Source organism: Pongo pygmaeus, chromosome 4 (genome assembly GCF_028885625.2).
Source record: "Pongo pygmaeus isolate AG05252 chromosome 4, NHGRI_mPonPyg2-v2.0_pri, whole genome shotgun sequence".
NCBI lineage: Eukaryota > Metazoa > Chordata > Mammalia > Primates > Hominidae > Pongo > Pongo pygmaeus.
Window position 1 is genome coordinate 137,831,984 of NC_072377.2, and position 26,352 is coordinate 137,858,335.

The following is a 26,352-nucleotide window of genomic DNA, read 5'->3' on the forward strand; positions in this document are numbered from 1 at the left end:
TTCCCAATGTGACCAATTTAAAGCGGCCAAGTGTCTAACTGTTTGCTTGCAAAATTCCTGAAAATTTAACAATGAGCTCTCATGAACCAGGTGTGGGGAGTTGTGGATACTTCCACACATTCCAAATGTATTTCCAGATGTATTTCTGGAAATAATCTCTTTGGCCCACAAGACAAACACCTCCGCAGCAGGATAAGCCTATCAGTCACTCTCACATTATTATGAACCAACATAGGCAGGTATGAGTTTGACTAGTGGGCAGGCAGGAGGATGACGGGGACCCTGCACAGTCACAGTACATCAAGCAAAGCTCTGGAACCCAGGGTGGACTTTGGTACTAAGGATGATATGAACTGGAAAGGCCCCTGCAACCACGTCAAGCTCATGGACACTTCCCATAGGGAAGAATCATGCTTGCTTCTCTCCTCTGACGTCATCCAAGTACCTCTCTATTTGCCACAAGAGCCCTTCTTGCCAACAAATCACAAGGATCCCTCTTCAGGCCTTGTGAAGGTGTGGAATAGCAACAGCCCAAAGAGATGTCACTCTGAAGCAGGAATACTTTGCTGGAAAACGGGAGTCCAGGTAAAGGCTGGGGTTGAGGGAGGATACCAGGCTCTGTGGCTCAGGGTACTCAGTGCCCCTGGGGGTGGGGTGGGCTTGCACCCACCTCCCGAATGCCAGGGCTTGCACTTAGGAACTGTGAGCTGGCAGCTCACACCCAAGGGTATATGCATTGCCTGCTTTAAGCAGAGCTTGAACATCTTCTAATGTAAGGGGCTTCATCTCTTTTGGGCCAACGATGTCCCCTCTAGTCTCCAGCATGGGCCCAGCACCGCCCTTTCCTCTCCTCTCTGCTGACCCCTGCCTGGAGCTACGCATGGCTCTTGTATCTTGCATTTCTTGTAAGTCCTGTCCCAGCACCTTCTCTGGTTAATGTAATCTCCTGGACAATCACCTCAAGTAAAAGGTACAGGTCCCGAAGGCATCCCATCCACTTGCATGTGCACCAGGCACTCCCTGGAGGGGCACTCAGAGTGCCCCTCTGTTTTCTAAGAGCACCCACTTTCCCTTCTTCTCCAGGGATCCCCTTCCTCTCTTCACTTTGGACCCTCACTCTCCATTGTCCTTGGGTAGTCACTGCTCCCTGCCGCTGCATGGCCAAGCCTCCAAGCCCTCCTGCAGGGTGTTTTTCTCCAGGCAGGGCTCCCCACATGGCCAGGCCCTAGCCTGAGGATAGCCCTAAAATCTGCTTCCCTCTCCTTCAGTCATAGAACCCCCAAAGGGTGTTCACATTGCCCTCACAGCTATGCTTCAATTACAGTCCTAGGCCCCTCAAAGAGCGAGAAAAATCTTTATTCAAAAGGAACAGGGAAAGCCCTCTCTGGCCCCATCCACTCTCCGTTTAGTCTTTTCTTAAAGCTCAGGCTTGTTGTAGAACAAATTCATCAGCTTTCCTCTGTATAAGAAACCAACCTGGGAGACAACTGAGGACAGACTCCAGGCACCCAACAGCATTTTGGTGCAGGAGCACCTGCAGAAATAAGCCCTTTTCCCACTGGGACCCAACTTACGGAAGGCCATGTAGAACTCGCGGAGGGTCAGGGAGCTGTCACTGTTGTAGTCGTCAAATCGGAGGAGGTCACCTGGTGAGCAACCAAGTAAGTCTTCATCCAGGTCCTGCTTCTTCAGCACATGCTGTGGGGTGAGGAGGAGAACAAGGCCAGAGTCAGGTGAGTTTAGAGTCATAGGCATTGATGAAAATGACCCAGGCCAAGAGGGAATCCAGGGACAGCTCAGTGGGCCTTGACGGGTACCTGAGGCTCTTTGGTTTTGTCTTGTCTGACTCCTTCATTTTATGGATGAGAAAACTAGGGCTCAGAGAGGGGAAGCGGCTTCCCCAGGTTCACACAGTGCTTGGGGCAGAGTCTAGACTAGAGCTCAGTTGTGTCTTCTCCTTGTCTAGGCAGACAGACCCAGACAGTCTGAGATGGGAATCCTTGAGGCCACCTGCTCTACTGCTGTGTGGTATAGGTGGGGAGACAGGAGAGAAAAGGCCCCATCAGATAAACCCAGCAAACAGTGGCTGAACTCAGTGTGGGGACAGAGGTCTGCCAGCTTCCAGCTGCATAGAGCTGGAGGTCACTGCTGCATCATGCACCCACCCACCACCCATCAGCCCTTACCCATGGTAGGCAGTGCTGCCTGGACACAGCACACTCCCAGGCCCCTCCGTTCTATCCACCTAGACCTGAGCTTCGCCCCTGCCTGCCCTGTCCTGCCCAGGACACAGATGTCCACCCTTGTGACTCTGGCACAGAGGCTACAGACATAGGCTCTCGTAAACTCCTCTCTGGTTGTGGTCTGAGCCATAGGACACAGAGGCTGCTCAGCATGATCAGCCACATGTCCCAAGGTAACTAAGGGTAGAACTTCCAGGCACCCTCACTCAGCTGGAGCTACAGCCAGAAGCTAGTGTGCTCGGAACTGAAGGTCTTGGAGGGAAAATACTCAGAAGGAAATCTCAGAAGAAAGAAAATGATTTTATTTTATTTTGGTGTGGGGGAGGGGAGCAGAGGCATTTTCTCTTTATTTAACATTCTCAGCTTGGTCTGCTGTATTAAAGGCAATTTAATGTAATAATGTTAAAAAAAATGACCCTTCACCAAGCCAGTAAGAGTGTTCGATAAGAGGGAGATCAACCATAACGCCTGAGATCAATCTTCCAAAGATGGAAATTTCCCTTTGTCTATTTCTGCATTGGAAATTGATTAACTTTTTATAGGACTGACAAGTTCTTCCCCAGCACCTTTGATTCAGGGTCAAGGAAAGGCCCACTTTAGCCGGGCTCTGCTTGGCAGATTTATGAAATGGACTTTAACTACATTAAATTTTAAAGGGGAAATCATTGTCCAATTACCACGCTTGTTAATGGCTTCAGGTGCCTCAGGCCACATATCTGCCAGGTTAGAGCGAAGTGCCTGGTAAGGTTCTGTTTACCTGGAGCTGTGTGGGCCTGGATACCAAGAGCTTATAGCGGCTTCTGTTCAAGACAAGTTGATGCCACCTGCCCTTCGTGCTCCCTGCTCGGTAGTTTGAGGAATTGCCAGGTGGTTCTTCCTGCAGGTAGCTGTAACTATCAGGACCTGGGATTTTCCCAGAGCAGCCTGAGTCACCTGCAGGTCCCTGGCCCTGCCCCTCGGGGTCATAGCCAGAGCTGGGGCCTAGTGCTGATGGAGGTGATGACATGCTGGGAGGGCGGTTGCCCCGGGGGTCATGGGCAGCAAGCCTCCTGGGATGCAGGCCTTGAATGGGCCTGCGCGAGCCGCTCAGGTATGGGTGAGCAGAGCAGAGCAGAGTCATCTGAGATTCCCAGCGTGCTTCCTGGAAGCAGGCTCAGGACTGGCTGGAATGGAGGGCCTACGTTCCAAAGCTTCTGGTGGCTGCTCCTTACTAGGGTTCTGTGGGTACTTGCTGTCCCTATAGACCTTGAAGGAACCATGCGGTGCCTCTTGGTGGGAGCCATTCTCCCCAGGGAGATTCCAAGTGCCCTGAGGAGAGCAGGTGCATGCAAGTCAGCCTGCCAGGTTTCATCTCAGTTCCATCATGTCCCAGGCAGTGAACAACTCAGGCAAGTTGTCTGATTTCTTAGAGTCTCGGTATCCTCATCTGAAAATATCTGTGAAGTGGGATAATAGTTGTCCCCTCCTTACAGCAGAGGATGGTCGAAAGATTTAAGGAGGAAATAATAATAATAAAAATGATGATGATGGCAACAATACTGATGACTGTCTCTATTGAAACACACCATCTGGCCAGGCATAGTGGCTCACACCTGTAATCCCAGCACTTTGAGAGGCCAAGGTGGGTGGATCATCTGAGGTCAGGAGTTTGAGACCAGCCTGGCAAAATGGTGAAACCACATCTCTATTAAAAATGCAAAAATTAGCTAGGTGTGGTGGTGTAAGCCTGTAATTCCAGCTACTTGGGAGGCTGAGGCACAAGAATGGCTTCAGCCCGGGAGGCAGAGGCTGCAATGAGCCAAGATTGCGCTACTGCACTCCAGTCTGGGTGACAGAGCGAGACCATGTCTAAAAAAGAAACATACCACATACCAGGTAGCACTCTAAGCCATTCGCTGTCTTAGCTCATTTAACCCTCATGATGACCCTGTGAGGTTCACAGCTGAACACAGAGGCACAGTGAAACGACATTGTCTCCCAAGGTCCACTAGCTCATACATGCTAGAGGCAGCACTTGACCTTAGGCAGTTTGACTCTAAAGTCTGCATTCTTTGCCACTATCCTACATAACAACAAACTCTTCTGTGTTTATTAATCATAGGTCAAGGGCCTAGCTCAATGTCAAGCACATGGCTAAATGAATGCTAGGGCACTCCCCACCCCACTTCTTCCCAATGACCGGGCCACAGCCTTGAGAAGGTCTCTGTGCCATGTTTAAGATTTCTTTAAATTGGCATCAAAGGTGGGGACCTGTCTTTATTATCCATTCACTGAGTGGACAGTCTGTGGTCACAAGAAAAAAGCTGCCCACCGCCCCCCACCACCCAACTCGGGGAGGCTGATCTCACTCTCCTTGCAGATCTTGCACCTGCCTGGTGCAGCTCTAGGGCTACAGACCCTTAGAAACAAACCAGTAAGCAGAAGTAGGAATGTAGGCCCCTCCAGCCCACCCCAGCTTTTCTACCATCAGGACCCTACAGGCTCTTCCCTGCAACTGGCAGTGGCTGTTTCCCCAGTGAGTGAGGTCACTCTTTCCTTGCTTTCTATGCTGCAGACACTAACTACCCCTGCACCACCTTGTAGCTCGACAAAGGACATGTGTGCTGTGTTGAACACTGTAGTCTCAGGGGAGGGAGGCAAACCACAGGGTGTAATGCAAGTGTTTTCCCAAATGAGAGCAGGCTTGGTGGGGGGTTGACGGGTAGACACAGGGCTTTCTGCAAACAAGCAGTCTGAGGTTTGGGTTCCTGATCTTTGGATACTAAGGAGCAGTGATGTCCTAAGGTAGAAGACTTGGGGACTTCCAGGTTATAGCTCCAATGGTGTTCAATGGAAACCAAGCACTGCTTCCTTGTAACTTTTCTGCTGAGTAACTAATCCTACTCAAGGAAGAAAAGATTGATTTCCTAGTCAAAACATCAGAGACCAGGCCCTCTGAAGTGAGTTTTTTGCCAGATAGCTGAGAGGGCCTGAAAGCTTGTTTGTAAATAGAGGCTAAAGGTGGCTGGTGGGAAGAACCTGACCTCATTTTGTTTGTGAGATGTTCTCAGAGGTATTGAACACATGCTCTTAGACACCAGGGGGCCAGGGTGGGAAATGGAAAACTGGATTCCTCCATAATGTGACTTTCACTGAACACCATGCCCACCTGAGCCAGTTCAGAGCTGCTGAGGTGGCCACTGCCATCTGCATCTAAGTCCCTGAACAGAGATTCCACCAGGAGGCGCTTCTGGGAGGCAGGGTCTTGTCTGCTGTCTCCTTCTTGGAGGGGCTGCAGGCGGGTCTGGAGTGCCAGAAGGACATTCTTCAAGCGGGCATAGCCGGCCATGGTGCAAGTGTCACCTGAAAGAGAAGGTGAGGTTATTATTGTGAGACTTATCCCGTGGTCTTGAGAGAACGTTCTTGACGCTGGTCCATTCATCTCACTCACAAACAGTCACTGGGCATTCACTATGTGCAGTGCATGGTGCAACTATAGTCGATGGGACTTGTTTGTGTTCTGCTCACCAATCCATCCCATAAATATTGATTGAACATGGAATGCATGCTACACATGATGCAAATGCTGGAGGGAATCTGTTTGTCCATCCGACAAATATTTATTGAGCACCTACTACAAGCCAGACTAGAGTGACTGCCAGATGGAATGGGAAATTCTTCCAGCGGAATATATAGCGGCAGCCCCACAGAGGCTTTAGGAAAGCCGTCCCCAATCCCATTTTGTAATCGCTGGTTTTTGCCTTAATCCTACCTTAAAGGCTGCTTTTGAATACTTAGCCTCCTAGATTAGGGAGTTTTAGTTAACAGGACTAATAAGCTCTGCTTATGTTAATTAGGCACCTTCCCAGAGCTGGATTACTTCAAAACAAACATATACACAAGTCTATGACCAAGAAACAAAAAGAAGCTTTACGACGTTAAAACCGAAGCACACAGCTCGTTTTATCCCAGGCGCGCTTGCTGAATGGCATCAGAACCGTGCAGTGTTTGGGCAAGTGAGGCCTGGGATGCATTGCAGCATGGTATAGTTTATCTTGCTGGTGACGGGCTTCTAGGATGGACATCATGCAAGGCATGGCACATACACTCGGACTGCAGGAGTGTCTGTGGAGAAGGCAGCCCCTCCAGCCCCACTTCCCATCTCCCTGGGGGATAAGTACTTCCAGCGCCTGGCTTTGCTGAATCCTGGAGAATAGGCATGGGCTCCTCACTGACCATTCCAGGTTGAAGGCCAATGGGTTGCTGGAGCCTGGGGCTCTTCTCCTTAATTCCAAGGCCAGTTTAGGGCCTGAGATAATATCCCAGAGTTGGAGAGTCAATAGAAAGAAGTGTTAGAGAGCATGAGCTCTGAGGTCCCCTGGGTTTGAGCTCCAGCTCTGCTGCCATCAGGCATGTAGCCTTGGGCAGGGTGCCTCAGTGATCTCATCTGTGAAGCAGAGATACCAGTGCGTCCCACACAGGGTTGTTATGAGGATTAAGTAAGATGTGCACATACAGGCCTTTGCACCAGCGTGGCACCCAGTAGGGGCTCATAACATAGATAGCTACTCTCTCCCTTGTCATTATGGGAACCACATTTACTGAAGAGCAACCATCAGGGAAGCTACTGGGGGGAAAGGGATGATGAGGAAGTCTGTCTGTCTGTTTCTCTCTTCCTCCCTTCCTCTTTTCCTCCCTCATACCCTCCCTTGATAAGCCTGGACAGCCCAACCACTTTTTCTTGTGTTTGTTTGTATTTCTAGATTTTCTTCCAATTTGAGGTCAATTGATTTCCGTCAGAAACAGATGCCCGTTACCATTTCCTCCTGCATGTTTATTTAGAAAAAAATCAATTGTTGTGTTCAATATAATCAGATCTATTTGCTCTCTGGGAGTCTTCATGCTCTGACAAGAATGCCTCTCTCCCACCCCCTCACCTTGCTTGCATCCCTCTTTTGCCCGGTAGGATATTGATTCCTGGGAGTTCTTGGGGCCTCCAGTTGGCAAACCCAATTCTCAAGTCTGTAGAGCTACGTGGCATTGAAAATAGTGGCTTTGTCCCCCTACAAAACTTCCTGGGTTTTTCCTTTTTCTGGGCCTGGATAAGGATCAGTTTTGGGGAAGGGGGGAAATAGTTTTGCCTGAGTCTAGCTCCTCACTCCCTGAAAGAGGCTGAAATTTTGTCCTGGCAAATAGACCAGAAGTGGGGGTACAGAATGAAAGTGGAGGTGGGGCCAGCTTCTGGGGTAAATAGAGATGGATGTGTGCCTGTGTGGAGGGTCTGCAGGAGCCAGCATTTCTGCAGCCCCCAGTACTTCCTGGAGTGGGGGGCATTTATACCCAGATACTGAAAAACTGATGTACACAGCAGGTGGATATGGTGTCAGGAAGAGGCTGCACTCAGAAACACCGGTGGGCAATCAGGCTCCGAAGAACATGCCGCAGCAGGGCCACCTGAAGGTGAGGCCAGGCCGTGTCAGAAAGGCAGGATGCCCCATCCTTGCAGATCCCCCCAACCTTCCTCCTGGACCTTGGTGGGGCGTAAACCACTTCTGAGCTGCCTGCTGTCCTAGGCAAGATTCCCTTCTGGGAGCCTCTTGTTTCATCTCAGGACCCCAGTGGCCAGGCCGGCCTAAGCATGGAGAGCGCCCTGGGAGTTCTTGGGGTCACCAGCTGGCAAACCCATTTCTCAAGTCTGTAGAGCTACACAGACTGGGGTCCCCCTGTGAGCAGGGGTCTGCAGCTAGGCAACACCTCCAACACTGGCAGGTGGGGGAGACCATCCAGGTGGGTCTTGCTGGGATGGAAGTGGGGTGCTGAGGCATCCTCCCCAGGCTCAGCCCCTCCTCATATCCTCACAGCTGCCCGTGAGCGCAGACTTCTGGCTGCTTCACCCTGGCAACTGCCCAGCAGACACCTTCTGGTCAGGAAGGTGTATGCAGGTCTAGAAGTCAATCATCTGGGGAAAAGGCGTGGGTCCTGCAGGTCTCCAGCATCAGCTCCCTGAGCCCACGGTCCCACCCCCTGCTAGGGCCCACATTGGCCAGGCCCCTCCCATCCTTTTACCAGTGTTTATTTACATTCTGTGTGCCCGATGCTGGGCAGCTTCTAGTCCTGGGCACTGTGGGTGCCTGTGGTGGGAGGCTAAGGGAGGGATGTTCAGGATGAGACCTGTAGGATGAGGAGTTGTGGGAGGAAACAGAGGGAAGAGCAGGCCCGGAGCAGGACTGCGTGTGCAGGAGCCATGGTGTGGCACGTCTGGAGACTGGTGAAAGCTGGTGTGGCTGGGCTGGAGGGGCTGAGTCAGGTGGAGAGTGAAACAAGACAGGCAGGAGAGGGCAGTGGGACAACCCAGGCAGAGCCTCCAAGGCCGTGGGGAAGTGTGTGGCACCGCACATCATGCTGTTCAAAACTTTCTTTGTCATTTCTTCCCTTTACTGAGGGCACTCCATGCCCTGGCCAAGCTCGCCACTGGGGTCCTGAGATGAACCAAGGGATTCCAGGAAGAGAATCTTAAATCCTTCTTTACCCCAGGAGCAACTGTGCTTTAATGAGTTGCAAGAGAGAACTTTGCCTAAACTCAAATCATGAAGTCATTTGTCCGAAATTACTGAGCTCCTCTGGTGCCCGATAGCACTGGGGAAGGGCCGTGGACCCTGGAGGAAAGGCGGCCTGATGCTCAGAGCTTTGCTTCTGTGCAGATGATCACTCGAGATCCCAAAGTCCAAACTCTCTTTTTGGGAAGGCTTTTGATCCTTCATCTCCAAGGGCTGCCCTCTTGGTGGCTCCCTGCCTTCACTCCCTGCCTTTGTCATCCGAATTCCAAAGGGCTTGAGGTGGGGTGGGGGAAGGAAAACTTTCTTCTTTGCCTTCTTCCAGCCCCCAGAGGCGGATGCCCCAAAGCTGCAGCCTGTAGCTCAGTCTCCCTGGATAGCTTTCCTCCCTCACAGCTGGCCTTGGCTTCCAGGATAGATATCTTCCTAACAACGTGTGTCAGAGTCATAGGTTACCAAATTCCAGTTTTATTTTTACATTCCTGCCCCCTGCTGGTTTCACTGTGGAGTCAGATAGGAGTGACTTAGCTGTGTGGAGCACTGGGCATTTTGGACACCACTGGACATGGTCTTCAGCTAACGGCTCCCTCCCCTCTTCCAGCTTCAAACATTTGTCTGATTCTAGAAGAAATACATGCCCACCAGAGAACCACTTGGAAAATGCAAATAAATATAAAGAAAAAGAAAATAAATCATCCTGAAATCCACCTCCCAGATGCAGCTGCTGTCAACACACTGCTGGCCAGATGTGAAGCTGGGCCCTCTCCATGAGTGACACTGAGCCCATTATTGAAATGAGCTCTTTCACGTAGTCCAGCCCTCGTCTGCTGTGTGGGCTCTGAGACCTGTTTTCTGATCTTCCTCCTATTCTTCTCAAATTCCAATCATTGGCCGGGCGTGGTGGCTCATGCCTGTAATCCCAGCACTTTGGGAGGCTGAGGCGGGCGGATCACAAGGTCAGGATATTGAGACCATCCTGGCTAACACGGTGAAACCCCGTCTCTACCAAAAATACAAAAAATTAGTTGGGCATGGTGGTGGGCGCCTGTGGTCCCAGCTACTCGGGAGGCTGAGGTAGGAGAATGGCGTGAACCCGGGAGGCGGAGCTTGCAGTGAGCCGAGATCACGCCACTGCACTCCAGTCTGGGCGACAGAGCGAGACTCCGTCTCAAAAAAAAAAAAAAAAAAAAAAAAAATTCCAATCATTTTGGGCAAGAAAGTGTCAACACCCAAGGTTCATGTCTTTCTTATCTTCACCCCAGTCAGCCCTGCCCACCTGCCCAGCAATTCCACACAGGTGACTACAAGAAAGGTAGGGGGTATGGGGGGACCGGGGGGACTTCAGCAGCACTGATCACTGGGCATGCTCCTGCCCAGGGGCCTGGCATTGACTATCCCCCTGGCTGGAGTGCTATTCACCCAAATCTCCACCTGGTGTACTCATCTTGGCCTCTGCTTAAACATCACCTGATGTAAGCTGGCACCCCTTACCTTCATCACTCTCCATGCCCTGACACTGTGTGTGTTGGGCCTGGCTCCCAGGGAGGGAGGGAATCAGATCTCTCCGGACAAGGGCAGGGTCCAGTCTTAGCCTTGGTCCACAGGATACTTTACTCCTTCGGAGGGAAGGTCCCTGGGGTGTGTGGCAGAGGCTTGGGGACCACCCCACCCCTCCCTGGTGCCCCTGTGGGTGATGGTCAAGATGATTTTGAGAATGATAGTGGCAGGACGGGTGCGGTGGCTCACGCCTTTAATCCTAGCACTTTGGGAGGCCAAGGCGGGTGGATTACCTGAGGTCAGGAGTTCAGGAGAATGGTTCGAGAGAATGCCATGAGGAGCCCTGAGCCGGGGCCCAGATCCCATTGCCAGGGCCTCTCTAACACAGCCTGGGATGGGGAGACTCAGAATACAGTTGAACTTCAGCATTGATTAATCCAGAGGCGTGACTCTTCCAGAGAGAAGGTGGGATGCTTGCATATAACCTTGATGTCCATGCCTTGAACAAGGCTCAGCAGGGGCTGCCAGGTTGGGACCCACAGGGGACCTGCTTCATGAGTGGCCAGGACCGCTGTGATTTGGACTGCAGAGGTTTCTGCCCACATGTTTGGAAAGTCATTTCAGTGTTTCCTCTGAGTCTTGCTGGTTTCCAGGTAAGGAGAAATTCATGTTGTCATAAATAAGGGGATTTTGTTTTTGCCTTTGTGGTAACCTTGGCTAGGTCAAGCCTTACGGTGAGGTTTGGAGAATTTCAGGGAAGCCCCCTCCATAGCTGGAAACTCCCTGTGCTCTGAACACAGCTGCCCTTTCTCATGCTGCCCCACCCCCTTCCTGTCTTCAGGCCCAATCCACCTCGTCTGTAGGAAGCTTGTCCACTCACACACACACACACACACACACACACACACACACACACACACACACACGGGACTGCCTTCTCCCTCAGCTTTCCTTTCTGCCTGATATGAAATCCTTTCTGGGTGAGGCTTGCCCTAGCCTTAGTTTGGGCTCCCCTAAAGCAGTCCCTGAGATGAGGATCTAGGGGCAAGCAGCATATTTGAAGATGATCCCAAGAAGTGCTGGAAGGAACAGGAAGTAGACTGGGAAGGGAGAAAAGCCAACAAAGGGCTCACTCATGAGTGGGATGCCGCTGTGGGCAATGGGGGTTCAATCCCATGGGGTCCTCAGAGGGACTGTGTAGAACACACCGCAGAATTGCTCCACTGAGGTGGGAGGGAGCCGGGATATTTTTCTACTGACTTCCATCCCTATTAGCTGAGGTTGCTCTTGGAGGAATTCACCACCTCCAGCTAGCAGTTCTGGACCTCCCAAATGAGGACTGAGTACACGCCTGAGACCAGAAAATGTCCTCAGGCTGAAGCTGCAGGTGCCTGGGATTGGATGCTCTTGGCAAGTGTTATGGGGAATCATCCACCCAAGCTGCACATCACCTCTGGGGTTGACTGAGAGAAGCTGGATGGGTGGCTTTCAGCATCTGCTATGTCCCCTCAATGGGATTACACGTTCTGAGCAGGCAGGAGTTGAAGTGGACAGTTCCCCATGCAGCATTACAGTATGAAATGCTTGTTGAGTGAGAGGACGAGAGTCCTATGGCTCCAGGGCAGTCTCATGAAGCTGGAGCCAGGGTGATGGGCTCACCCTGTAACAACCTTGTCTAAGGTCTTCAGGTGGACACAGACTTCATCATGGGCTGCCACGTCTACCTGATATCAACACTGCTAATGACAGTCACCACAAGGCCAGACAGAGCACTGGATGGGGGATCAGGAGACCACCTGACTTCAGCTGTGAGACCTTAGGAAAGGCATTAACTCCCCGGCCCTTCCTACTTCTATTCCCTATCTTAACATGGGGATAATAATAGCTTCTTACTGCCTTCCCGCGTCATGGCATACAAGGAAATGTGAGGACTTAGCAAGTGGTTGGCGAGACCTGGGGTCTTCTCTTGGTGAGATGGGCTCAAAGCCCCAAGGGAGGGGTATGGCTCATTTGTCTTTGTCTCCTTTACTGTGGGGCCTGGGACAGGTTGGCAACTAAATCAGTGCTCATGGCTAAACAGAAGACAGAAGATGTCCTGATCCTCTCCCTCCCCCCCGACCGCCAGTGCACATGTCCCGTCTGGGGCTTCTTGGGGAGAGAGGTTGCACGTCCTGGTCAGCCTGACACTGACAGCATCATTGACAGGCCCTGTGAAGGGCTCAGCCACCTTCCTGCCAGCCTGGGTGCCCTCCATGCCACAGGGCTGGCCTGGCCAGCCCCTGGCCCCGGCCTCAGGCTCGTTGGCAGCACATGCGTGGGGCTCCTCCTGCTCCCAGACCAGGCCTGCTTTGGCAGATAAAATATTGATCAGCCTGCCGAGGAGCCCAGAGTGTGATCCTATTTTCATGTCAGAACTTGGTAATGAACTACATTTATCAAGCCCGTTCTCCATGAGAAAGGTCAGTCGCAGATCCGGCTAAGTTGTTATGACACCTCATTAATCTAGTTCCCTCAATAATTGTCCCTCTTTGAAGATTCTAATGTCCTCCCATTCCCACTGCACTCCCTTCACACTGAGGAAGATGATTATAGCAGGAGAACAGGCACATCCACATTTAATTTTTGAGCAAAGGGAGATAGGTAGCAGGTAGCAGTCTCTGGAATTAAATGTCCATCAAAGAAACACTTTCTATTGCAAAACAAAGGGAAGCAAGGGAGACACTGTAAATATTCCATCAGCCACTTGTGCCCCTGCCAGACTGTGCTCAAAGGGACCATCTTCATTCTGTGGCAGGTGAAGCTCCTGTTAAAGGCGTGGGTGGGGCTGGGAGACTCCGAAGAGTCAAGGGGAGGGAGGCATTTGTAATATGGGCAATGTGGAAGGTGCTACACAAGCTGTTGGGAGCTCAGATTCTGTGAGGGAGACAGGCCAGGTGGTCAATGCCCAGGCCTTGGATCCCAGGGGTGAGGCACCTGCATGGTGGTGGGGCGGGAAAGTGGGCTGTCTCTTGCTGCCCCATCCTACTCTCCCACTGCAAGGTGTTTCTTCGCCAACTCCTTCAGCCTCCCTCACCTAACACACCAACCCTGCCTAACGGGGACCCTCGTGTGCTGCCCTGTTCTCTCTCACCAGCCTTCTCCAGCCTTGAATTTCTGTGACTTTTTCATCCACTGTGGTCATCAGGCTCCCTGTTAGACTGTGAGCTCCTCCAGGGCAGGGGGGCCTTGCTTACAGGTGTACCCCCAGCACCTGGCCCAGCATCCACACATAGAAGGGACTCATTCAGTGTCTGTTACCTGTTTGACTGTGGAAGACGGGCGGCAGGTGGGCTTGGAGAGTGGCTACAGCCCTGCCCTGAAAAAGAGACAATCCCAGCCACCCTGCACCATGGTGACAGGTCTGGATCTCTGGAGGGGGCTAGTGCCTGTGTCACCCATCATGTCAGTTCCTTGGGGGGCATTCTGACCATGTGGTACATGTGGCCATGCTCACTGAAGCCCAAACCTCCATACCTCACCCAGTGGGGACAACCGAAAACCTGCAAAGCTGGCCCCATGGAGTGAACTCCAGCATGGCCAGGCTAGGGGTGGTGGCAAGGTGGTCTCTGGACACTAGGTTGCATAGAAGTGTGGTGGGCACAAGGCAGCTGCCTGGGAATTGCTTCTGGAGAGGAGGAGGAGGAAAGCTTCTGCCCTCTTGTCTTGGCATTGTTGGTCGGGACAGCCCTGGATCACCCTGTGAAGAGGCCAGCCGGGCGCCCTGTGCTTGAAACAGCCACCCAGGTAAGGAGGCCTGTGGATGAATTTGGCTATGACACAGCTTCAGGAAAGACCCTGTTTTTTGCCCCGGTTCTGATCAGTAAATGAACAGAGCCGACCCTGTGGACCATCTGTGTTCTTGGGGACAGCTTTATACACAGGCAGAATGTGGGGTCAAGGTGGGTGTGGGGAATCCCCAGGCCACTATAAGACCTCAGCCCCATGAGTCTCCAGGGTGCTGGAATTTCCCTTCTTGGGGTCACTGTACTCTCAGGAGTCCCCCTTTGAAGAATATCCAAAATGAACTGGAGAGGGGAATGCAGGACATGGCTCAACATCATGAAAGAGCTCAGCTGCCACTGCTGGAAGCAATCCCTTTGGGGAAGGGGGCGTGGACCTAGGGGCAAAGGCATGGGGAAGAAAGACTTGCCTGGGTGGGGGATGGTGGGTTTGCTCTGAATGCCAACAAATGGGGTGAGGATCTCTCTTCCCAAACCAGACACAGGCCATCCCTGCAGAAACCACATAGTAACCAGCCACTCTCTGGAGCTGCACTCACTGGGCTCCAGCCCCTCTTCAACCTGGCAGGGTGGCTAGAGCTCAGATCCCCAGACCTCACCTGAGAACCCCCCAGAGAGGCCCAGGGGAGAGACAGGACATGCCCCCATCCTCTTGGCTGCCTGTCCCCCAGACATTAGCAACACGGGTTTCCACACTTTCCCCATCAGCCTGGTAAGTCATGTCATGTGCTGCCCCAGCAAAGCTTCGATCTTCACCACCGAAGCAAAAACCTGGCTTAATTGTCTGGCACCCATGTTATATAGCTCAGTGTGGCTGCGTTACAGGGGCCTCGGTTGTGATGTGTCATTCTGAGGTCTATTTTGAAACTGCTAAGCTGTGCAAAGAACAAGCAGCATTTTACTCCCAGATCTAATTTAGGAGCTGCCGTAACTTTGCTGGAGTTTAGCTTAAGAGGAACAGATGTTTAACTTGATGTAAATTCATGAACATTAACAATCTTTCTGCTGCCATTTCTGGGAAAATTCAATTAACAATAAATGCCAAAACCAATGGGCTTATCTTTAAGATACATTTTAGCTAACACGATGTCGTTTCACTGACAGTGTTGACTGAGCCACAAAACTCTGAAAATTCCAAGAGATTGTTACACACATATGATACAGTCTTCTCACAATCCCCAAACAAACATAGACAGGTGTACTGGAAGTTGTGCCACCTGGTAACCCACTGCCGCTGTTCCCTAGGGTCTGTGACTTCTAAGTGAGTGGGTCACTATCCCCTTCTCTCAGCACTCTGTGGTGGTGTTTATGCCTGTCATTGGCTTAAAACCACTGGCTACTCTAGCCTTGAAGGCCCTCCCAGTGGTCCCAGTCTGGCTCCACAGACTTCCCACTCCCTGCCAGAAAGCCCGCCCGCAGAGCTTGCTCCCAGGTGCCCCACTCCTGGCAGGCCCTCTCTTCAAATCTGACTTTTCTGCCAAGGCCCAGTTCCACAGAGCTGTTTCCATCCATTCCAAACCACACACTCTGGACCTTGGCTCTGTGAGCCTGGAGGGGTTTGTCCTTGTCCTTTCTCCTAAACAGAGCTTCTTAAAGCAATGACTGCTCCCAGCATCTTTGCATCTCTTGGGTGAATAGCTTCATGTTCTTAGACAACACTGCTAACAGGGACCTACGGTGGGCATACCTTCATCAGGTGCTGCAGCCTGCCCATGGCCTAGAGGAACTCAGCCTGCCTCCTGTCCCTTCCATCACTTGGAGCTCTCCCTGGAACACTCCTCACTCCTTAGTCCCAACACCAGAACCAGCAATGAGCCAAATGCAGTCATTAGACAGATGGGAAAACTGAGGCCCAGGGTGGGGAAGGGACACGGCTGGACCATGGGGCAGACTAGTAGCAGATCCAAGATCAGAACCCAGATCTCCTGACCCTGGTCTTTCAACCACATAACACCAGGGCCTCAGGAAACTCAACGAAGAACCTGTTTACTCTGGCTTTCCCTAGAGGAAGCCCAGGACAGGCCTAGCTGAGGAAGTGCAACGGAATGGGAGAGCTGCTCTAGAAGGTCTGCAGCTCTGTTAGAAACAAATTTTCAGCTTCTAGAAGGGTAGCAAGTATGGGGTGAGGCCCAGAAAGCTGCATTTTAAGAGTCTCTGCTGATTCTGGTACAGATAGTCCACTGAGCACACTTTGGGAAACACAGTTTTAGCAAACACACTTACCTTCCCCCTACCCGACAGGGCTCACTTGGCCACCTTGCTTGAGAGCCGACTGGCTCTCAGGAGGGGCCTGGAAGGGAAAACTACCAGGGATTAAGTCAGAAAGAGAACCTGGGTAATAGCGGGAGGGTGCCTGCCTCTCAGCCAAGACCCAGAGACAGAGCCGAGCAGTTCCTTCCAACATCCTGCCTCTTGCTTCACGGCAAGGCATGGATGTGCTGGTTCCTCTAATTGGGAAACAGAGGCCAGTATAAGGGCTTCAGAGGGAGGAGGGCATGGCTACAGGACTGGGTCTGTCTCTTGTTCAGCTGAGCTGACAGCCATCACAGGCAGCTGAGTTTGCGGCTGAAAGGGTTGGTTCTCTCAAAGGTCATCTGCTGGCATTTGGCCATGCCAAGGTCCTGGGATCCTACACAAGGTTTTGGCATGTGGGTACTCTAGCATCCAGGGACTGGCTGAGGGAAATCAAGTGGTTACAGCCTCTTAGACGCAGCCCCTCATCCTCCCTGGATTCAAAGAGGGTCTTGCATGCAGGCTGCCAAACTATTCTCGGTCAGTTTCCATCTGGTCTTTTCCCTGGAGTGTCCATATTTGTCATCTCAGCTAATTTTGAATTTTCTAGGTTGAAGGTACAAGGCTCACTTTGGAACCGCAAACAGAATCTGCATGTCTAAGGCTTGACATGGCCTTTTACCCAGGGTTAAACACACACGAGGCCATGTAGACCTTGTGCCTGGTTCCCCAGCTGTGCTGCACTGGAGCAGATCCAGCCGACTCCAAGTCTGGTGGCAATATCTACCTCCACTTGCACCTGAATCCGCAGACAATGCCTCATCTCAATTTGCACCCCAGCATCAGGTCATTTAAATTAACAAAACCACCCAGACCTTTGTTAGATAAATGGTACATTTGCTCATGAATGCCTGGTTCAATTGATGTTGCTATACAATCTGCCGTCTGACATTTACAATCCTCTCTTTTATTCCTATTAGAGAAAGCAAAATTGGTTGGATCCCTGGGAGAGGGATCCACATATACTTTTTATGGTTGACTGGCACATCTATCAGGTGGCCCCAGAGTGAAAGAGCACTGTATGAAAACATGAATAAATGCTAAAGCCCTCCTGGTATTAAGAACTTTAGTTTTTACTGTTGTGTTAGTGGAAAATCTCCACCAGCTAGATTCCCTAACAGGTCAGCATTCCTTCTGGAAGGTGGGCAACAGCTTCTTGTGCACTCCGGCTCCCCCTTTGCCCTGTCCAGCAGCTCAGCCCTCCTCCCACTCTCCCTGTCACCAGCCCCAAGAGCAGAAGCAGTAGTGCTGGACTAGAGGTCAGTCACCAGGCGGGGAAGTCGGAGGGGATATGGGAGTGTGGGCGCCTTCCCCACCTCCTGTTTAATTTTATTAATTTTGTTCCCAAGACTTCCTTGGGAGGCTGCGTCCTCCCAAACATCTAACTAAGGGGAAAAGGCCGGCTGTTGAGCTGGCAGTAACTTTGCTCAGCGTCAGTGAGGCAATGGCGTCAGCGATGTCCAGAAATGTAGCTGCTTTGAGCTCGAGCTACTGTGGTCTTTGAGTGGCCACTAGACTGAGTGGTGGGCACATCCACAGAGACACGGCCGGGTCTGAGGCTGTCGCTTCCTCCGCGAATGATCAAGATGAGGCTTACTGGCTCCAGACTGAGGCTGATGGGTCAGGCAAAGGGAGCACTTAGCTCCCACATGGACTCATCACACATGCAAGGAGTCTCTATAAACGGTCTCAACAAGGGCAGTGCTGTCTCCAAGAGGCGTTTTGGAATTTTGTGGGGGTGTTTTTGGTTGTCACAATGATTGGAGGGCCTTGGTGGCACTTAATGGGTGGGGCCAGGGGTCCTAGCGATCCTGACCTTCACGGTACCATCCTGCACAAAAACTTCTGCTGGCCTGGTGTATTGGTCGGGGTGCTCTTAGAGGGACAGAACTCAAAGGATATATATATATATATATATATATATATATATTTTTTTTTTTTTTTTTTTATTAAGTATTAACTTACACACCTGTAACAGGTTCTGTCTGCAGCTCTCACAAGGTCTCACAATGGACTGTCTGCAAGCTGAGGAGCAAGGAGAGCCAGTCCGAGTCTCAGAACTGAAGAACTTGGAGTCTGATGCTCGAGGGCAGGAAGCAACCAGCCCGGGAGAAAGATGTGGGCTGGGAGGCCAGGCCCGTCTCTCCTTTTCACATTTTTCTGCCTTCTTGATATTCGCTGGAAGCTGACTAGATTGTGCCCACCAGATCAAGGGTGGATCTGCCTTCCCCAGCCCACTGACTCAAATGTTAATCTCCTTTGGCAACACCCTCACAGACACACCCAGGATTAATACTTTGTATCCCTCAATCCAATCAAGTTGACGTTCAGTATTAACCATCACACCTGGCATCTCATCTGAGTTTTTAAATGTCTCATTCACGGCAGCAAAACATCTGGTTACTATTACTTGAGCCTAGAATCTAATGTGTTACACAGCATTCACCCCCTTCGCCCCGGGTTTGGCAAAGGCATTCCAAGGATGCACCTCTGCTGTCAGTTGTAGATTTTGTTTACTATTTTATCAAGAGTCATTCACCATTTTGGAGAATCCCATCTCTAAAGCGATGACACTTGAATATTCAAGCTGTCAACATAACAGACATGTAACAGGTTCTGCGTGCAGCTGTTGTATTCTTAGGGTTCCATGTGTAGATGCTGACATCTGGCCTCCATGAGTGCAGCTGGTGCCCAGATATTCACATACTGAAAGGTTTATTTTATGTGCATCACTTTTCCTGCATTTCTCCTTTTTATCACATTGTATTAGGCTGTTCTTGCATTGCTATAAAGAAATACCTGAGTCTGGGTAATTTATAAGAAAAGAATTGGCTCACAGTTCTGCAGGCTGTACAGGATGTACAGCGCTGGCAACAGCTTCTGGTGAGGCCTCAGGAAGCTTTTACTCACGAAAGAAGGTGAAAGGGGAGCAGGTGTCTCACAGGGCAAGAGCAGAGGCAAGAGAGTGGGGAGAGAGGTGCCACACCCTTTTAAACAACCAGATCTCGCAAGAACTCACTACCGTGAGGACAGCCCTGAGGGGATGGTGCCAAGCCATTCATGAGAATTCCACCCCCATGATCCAATCAGCTCCCACCAGGCCCCACCTCCAACACTGGGGATTGCTTTTCAACATGAGATTTCAGGGTACAAATATCCAAAGAATAATACACCACACATATATGGGATAGAACTTAGATATATCCTTTATATCAAATATATGTCATATTTGATGACATGTATCCATTTCAAGATAATAAAGGGGGGCTTTACAAAAGATTTGCTATAAAAAGGTGGCTTTAGGTCTGACAGGGGGTAAACACAAGTGATTTACACGAGCAACCCAAATCTGTGGCCTCACTTCTTTTCACACTCCCAGGTACTGTGATTTTTAAAGAACAGCGGGAACAGTGTGGGAGTATGCCTGTGCGTTCGTATGTGCTGAAGTGTGAGTGTGTCCCTGTGGTTATGCTGTGGACACATGTGCACCTGTGTGGAAGCTCTGCCAGCATGGTCAAAAACGGGGGCAGGGGATTCAGGGTCATGCCTGGGGGCCATGGAGGTTCCTGGCCTCTAGGAAGGCAGCCCACAGCAGCCCTGGAGGAAGAGGCATCGCCTCTGTGCACTGGGGTACAGACAGTAAGCCCCGCTGAGAGGGAAAGCAGCTCCGCATAGGTCTCGGGAGGGCTTTCTCCAGAACTGGGCTCTCTCCTGTCTCTGTTCTCCCAGGACACCCCCAGGCAGGGCAGGTGTGACCTGAAATAACAGGTGGGGAGACTGGGGCAGTAGCAGTTTCTGAGCGGGTGTCTCACAGGCCTGGCAGCTCATGGTGTTTTTCTCTCCTCTATGCTGATCTTCAGCTTCTGAGCCAAGCCAAAGAGTCACTGGGTATTCAAGACAACAAGCAGACATTCTGGTCCTCTGATGTGAGGGGTGCCTGGACTGCAAATCAATGCCATTGAACTGCGGTCTCCAGGAAGGAACTCCCCAAATGTTAACACATTCCACATTCACCTGCAGAAGGGGCTCCTGGGGTCATTTACTTTAGAAGAAAAGGTGTTAGAGGGAAACTGCCTCAGAATGCTCTCAGAAAACGGGTCTGCTATAAGCCGGGGATTTGTGCTCTTACATGAGCTTGGCAGGAAATGGCATTTCAGAGAAGAATGACCCAAACAGAGGGTTTTAGACCTGAGACAGCTCAGAGAAATTTCCTGAGGTTTGAAGATTTATCTTAACCTCTCGGACATGAACGATTGACAGTAAATCCCTGGTCAAAATAAAACAAAACTCCACAACTCGGAAAGCGAACACCAGCCATTTTGGGAGATCTTTGGATTATTTCCAGGGCTTGAGCCTCTGCGAGAAGAGTGAGAAGGCTCCCCTTCCCCGTCACCTACACTGCTGTTCTGAGGATTATCTACACGGGAAACTTATCAAAATGTGGGCAGCCCGTGGAGGGAGCTGCAGAAACCCTCATTTCTGTGAAAGTCAGTGCCAGGCGGAACGTGTGGGTTTTTCAACCTGAAGCTTCTGAGCTGATGAGCAGGCTGTGGTCCCAGTTCACATCCAGAATGCAGGGCCTGGCAGTGTGAGAAGCCGGGGCTGCCGAGGGAAGGTTGGCAGTGGGGATAAACAGCAAACCAGGTGTGGGTCCTCCGAGTGCTCAGAAAGCCCTCCTCTTCCAGCGATGGAGTTTGATTCCAGACACATCTCAGCCATAATGCATCTGCACTGCTCACTCCCTGAACACCGGGAAAGGAGCGAAAGCAGCAGCCTGATGGGATTTGGCAGATGTGCTGGCTCTCACTAGACTCACACACTGAGCAATCACTCCAACCTGCTCTCTGCCTCCATATTTATCAGTTCCTGGAGCCTGAGAATGGCCTCCTGGCTGCCTTGTCTGTCATGGTAATGGATTCAGATGCTTTGAGAGGTTCAGGATCCACAGTTGATGGGAGTGACAGGGACCCTCTTGGATTCTCCAAAGAAAAGTGTACACAGCTCAGAGAACTCCTGGGGCCAGAGGGGCGGAGCCAGTGGCCTGCAGCCTGAGGGTCTTCCCATCTGAGATCCCAGGAGGAGCCCTGTGCACCTGTGTCCCTGTGGATATGGTGCAGATCACGTGTCACAGAATTAGCATGTTTTGCTTCAGGATGTGTTTACCTGTCTTCTGACTTACACTTTGAAAATGTGGTTAAAATATTCATAAAGAACTTTCCAGGCAGAAGGGCAAATACTGAGAAATCACCTGGTAAGTGAGGCTCAAGAAATGCCAGTTGATGATGTCATGGCTCCTAATAAAAACAGGAGCCATCAGCTAAATAAGCCAATCACACTCTTACTTCTATTTTTGTTTTTACCACGAATGGTGCTCTCTCTTTGGTGAGGATAACACTCTGGTAAGAGTTTCAAAAGCCTGGGGTGAGAAACTCCTTCATTTCTTTTGGAGGCTCATGGCACCCAGTATAGGCTCAGGTGCAGAGAGGACACTGGAGAATAGGTCCTTGCACGTGCAGGTGTCCTCTCTCTCTCTGTCTCTCTCTGTCTCCTCTCTCTCTCTCTCTCATGCACACACATACACACACACTCACCCACACTCTCACACACAGTTGTGGATCTGGGTGTGCATCCCAGTGACACTGCTCCTGTGGTGGCAGCTCAGCCCCAGCCCCATCCTGCACCCTGTTTGCCTCTTGGAGGCTCCTACACAGCTGGCCCAACACAAATCCCAGGTCATAGAGCCCAGGAACAGGGATAAAGATTTTGGAATGATGTAGTCCAGGCTCCTCATTTATTGATTAGGAAACTGAGGCCAAGGAACAGTGAGAGGCCTGGGGCCCCAGGCAATGGCGATGCACCCAGGCCGTTGCCTGCCTGTCCTTCTGTGCCCCACATTCTTGTTTTTTTTTTCTGCCCATCTCCACCTCCTTTCTCTTCTGCTTTCAGCCTTCCAGCTCTAACTGTGATGGGAGAGGACAGGAATCTCTATAGCACAAGGACCATGTTGAAACCCTGCCCAGGCATAGGGGTCTCTCACTGGGCAAATCTTATTGTCACTAACACACTGGCACATCCTGCCTTTTACTGCCAACAGCTGTGGCTCAGAAATCCAGACGTCTGGGCTGGTCATCTATCTCATCCAGGGCTGAGAAATGTAGGGAACACAAAGATGGGATTTCCAGGTCTTTTAACTGACAGGAATGACCTGTAGCCGATTCCCAGAGCAAGGTACCCTTTAGAGGAAGCAGAGTCACACCCAGCGAGGGCATCTCCATGTCAGGCAGAGGCTGACCAGCACTGGGCAGGGCCTCCTGCATCAGGCAGAGGGTAGTGTCTGAGACTGAAGGGAAAGGAAATCTGGAAAGATCCATGTTGCAGGATGTTCTTCAGGGCCCTCAGACACAGAGCCATGAGTACAGCTGCTCTTGGGAAGGGCAGAGTGAGCTGGACCCCAGCCTGAGCCAAGAGGGCCCTTCAATGCCCCATGTCTGACCTCTGAGGCATTGGAAGGGCCAGGCCCCACCCAGGTCCCGAGGTCTCACCTAGAGCAGGAGGAAGCCTGAGAGCCAACAGGAGATCTTTGTTTTCTGCTCCACTGGTAATTTGTATCGCTTCCACTCAAAAGTCTGTCTTCCTTTGGGCGTAGAGTCTAGAAATGGTTGGAGTTCCAAACTGATATTGCAGCCGAGTTCCAAATTGATAAAGCATCTGAATCCATTACCATGACGACAAGTTCCTAGGTGATTGCTTCAAGTTCTACATGCAGCTTCCAGTCACAGTCGGTGAGGGTCCTGCCACACTCACTGGGTCCTTCTCTTCCACACTCACATGAAGCTTTTCTTTACCCCATGGCCTCTGCTCTCTTCCCTGTTTCCCCTCTACCTGGGCACTCCTCTAAGTGGCAGTGCTGGTGTTAGCCACCTTTCTGCTTTGTCACAGTCACGCCCTCTCCTCTTTCAAAAGGCTACCTGAGTAGTGGGTATGCTTGGGTGGGTCACGCTCGAATAGAGCATGGTGTGGGGTGCGTCTGGGCGCTGGTAAGATTCTGTCTTTTGATCTGGGTGCTGGTTACGCAGATATGTTCTCTGTGGAAATTCACTGAGCTATATACTTATGATTTATTCATTTTCTCTCTGTGTTATGCTTCAATGATATGTTTATTTAAAAAAGGTAACCTGATGTTTCTCAATATGTCTGAAAGACAGCAGTTGCTTTGAGTGGACAGTATTTGTCCTCAGCCAAGCCCAGGTCTAGGTACATGAGGGAGGGGTGGCAAGGTGCGAGGCTCACAGGAGAGGGTCACTGATATGGAAGTGGCGGCAGCTCATCTGGTCCCTGAGACTCTGCCATCCTGGGCTGGGCATCCCTTCAACCCAGGGCTGCCAGGAGGCCTGGAGTCTCTGGGGAGGAGGCTGGGTGGGGGTGTGCGGTTTGCCAAGCAGCCTTAGGAGAAGAATACAAGGCCTAAGAGTCAGGGGATCTCCACTGCCCCAGGGCGTCCTGGCCTCACCCAATACTCAGCTCCAAGAGGTATCTAAAGGAGGCTTAGTCCAGGAGCTAGGACACCTTGGGGTGTCCTACACAAGCACTGTGAGCAAGGCTCCTGAAACACCTGGTGATCTGTGCTGACACGGCACCACTTCCTCATGTTGAAGGCGTGGATGGCTGTGGCTCCTGGCTCAGAGATATCGGCATGGAGGCAGGTGCTCAGTTAGTCTGTTCTTGGTGAGGGTTTGTTATGGGCCCTGACATAAAACTGGGCCTCCTTGGAGACCCCTGAGCACACAGGGCCAATGTGTAAGGCCTGAGGAGCCTCTCAAAGGCCATGCCCTGGCCTCGTCTGCCCTGCTCTCCCCTCCTGGGCTTCTCAAGGGTTTGAGGACTGAAGTATGGACTCAGGCACGGCTGGGACTCGACCTTCATGGCCCTGGCTGTTCAGCTCATGTGACACAAAAAGAGACATCAAGGGTCTCCTGTCCAGGAGGAATCAAGATGGACCTTTCTGCCCTTTCCCCTCATGGTCCGGTCATGCCTGACTGGCCAGCAAGCCACCCCTGGACAGGCCCAGCCTCCCTCCCACCAGGCCTTGCATGGTTGGCCTCCTCTACCTGAAATGTCCCCCTATCAGCCCTAACCTGTCCCCTGGGGACAGCTCCAATTTCTTTTTTTTTTCTAGAAAGCCTTCCCTGAACAGCTCTCCCCTCCCCTTTCTTGGGGGGGCAATCAGAGTCCAAATTCTGCACTTGACTTTCAACATTAACTGCCCTATAAAGTTGATTCTTCCTCCAGTATGCAGTGTGATGCCCACCAAGCAGATGGGCCCTGATGCACCAACACTGGGATTCTCAGGACAGGAAGAGTTTTGCCTTCTGCATTATTATACCCACCACACCCATGAAGGATGCTTCTTAATTATTTGGAATGAACTAATTGATCCCAAACTATGTGGCTTGCACTGAGGGAGCAGAGGGACCTCTACTTGACAGTGGGAGATATTTATAACCATTCCAAATATCTGGCTTGGCAGAGATAGGCAACCCATAGCTTACCCTGCTCTGTGAATTCATGAGCATGTGAATTACTACCGGGATTTACTGTAACTCTAGATCCCAGATTGAATATGGACCAAATAGGTACAAGGCAAAGAGCTCCAAACCATAACCACAGGGCAGCAGCCCTCATCATTTTGAGGCCCTGGAACTGTCCCTGACCCTTGCCGCATCCTCCCCAGCAAAGCTGGGCTGTCCAGCTCAGGGAGGAGGCAGGGGTGGGGTGGGGAATGAGCACAGCCAGCCCTGAACAGTCCTCATTACTCAACAAACAAGCACTGACCCCACCCTGCCTTCCACTGCACTGAGGTGTGAAGCAGGTGGAGAAGGGGGCGAGGCTTGAGCCCTGCTCTCCAGAAGCCCATGCCCCAGGACATGAGAAGATGTGGGCACAGCTGGCTGGGCAACTTCCCTTCTGGCTGTCTCTCTCCCATCCTGCTCGCCTCTCCTGACCACAGCCTCCTCTGCAGTCAGCATTGAGTGCTGAGAGCTGTGTGAATGCTCTTCTGTTAAGGAGGATGAGAAAAGGATGGTATGGATTTTATTCCCTGCCCCCATTTACCCAGGGCAGGGGTGAGAGGCTGACTGATGAAGTCACTGCCTAGACTTGTCACTGGGGCCCCCACATCTTCTTCAACACATCCTCCTGCCCACTCCATCTAAACAACCCTATGGCCAGTTCTGTCCCATGGTTCCCTGCAGACCTGACCCTGTGTGCCTGTCTTTCTATTGAGCCAGCCAGGTCCTTCATCCTCCCTGGGGCCTTTTCTGATTCCCCAGCCTGTGCTGGTCTCCCTTGAGCCCTTCTAGGCATGTGGCATCTAATGCTTGAGGAGAGTGAGCACCATTTCCATGACCACACTGTGCACCCGGGGGCAGGCGCTGTGTCCACCCCTTCCCAGGCTTCTCCAGATCCATGGGGTTGGCGGGCTCGCAGTATGTGCTCAAGACATGTGACCACTAATGGAATGATGAATGATTTGCCCTATCACAGCAACATACCCCTGTCTTGAGAATGGGACACCTCTGGCAACTGGGCACAGGTCTGTGTTCGGGGATGGCGGGCTGCAGGCCCACAGTGCTCGATTTGGGATATCGTCCTCTCTGGTAAGGTCCAGAGCCCCGAGCCTGCCCTTACACCAGCATGGGGCTGGGGTGGGCAAGCTTACTTCCAGACAGTGTGCACCAGGATGATGAGGCAAACCACTAAGGGGCATCATGACTGCATTCTAGGTGGGGGCTTCTTGCACCTGTGACCCAAATGCAAGGCCAAAGGTACATTTTCCAACTAGGAAGTGGCCTGTTTAGCATCCTCTGCAATGGACTCTTGCCCACACTTTACCTAGTTTTTAAATGCAGATGAGGTATAACTCACGGTGGCAGCTGGCTCTGCTTGTTTAATTGGGGTGCATTAGCACTGAATTGGAGCCCTAGGCTTCTTCGAGGAGTGGATCTGGGT

The 26,352-nt window shown here is 51.5% G+C and overlaps 1 protein-coding gene across 1 annotated transcript in view; it reads right to left on the minus strand.

The window, feature by feature from the left end:
* The window catches only part of FSTL4 (follistatin like 4), a 413,607-nt gene that overhangs the window by 116,305 nt on the left and 270,950 nt on the right, over positions 1-26,352 (minus strand). Inside the window, exons 5-6 of the mRNA XM_054487430.2 lie at positions 5,392-5,585; positions 1,575-1,698 (exon numbers count right to left, since the gene is read on the minus strand). Of these exons, the coding sequence (XP_054343405.1) occupies positions 1,575-1,698; positions 5,392-5,585 (318 nt within the window). The remainder of the gene's footprint in view (positions 1-1,574; positions 1,699-5,391; positions 5,586-26,352) is intronic.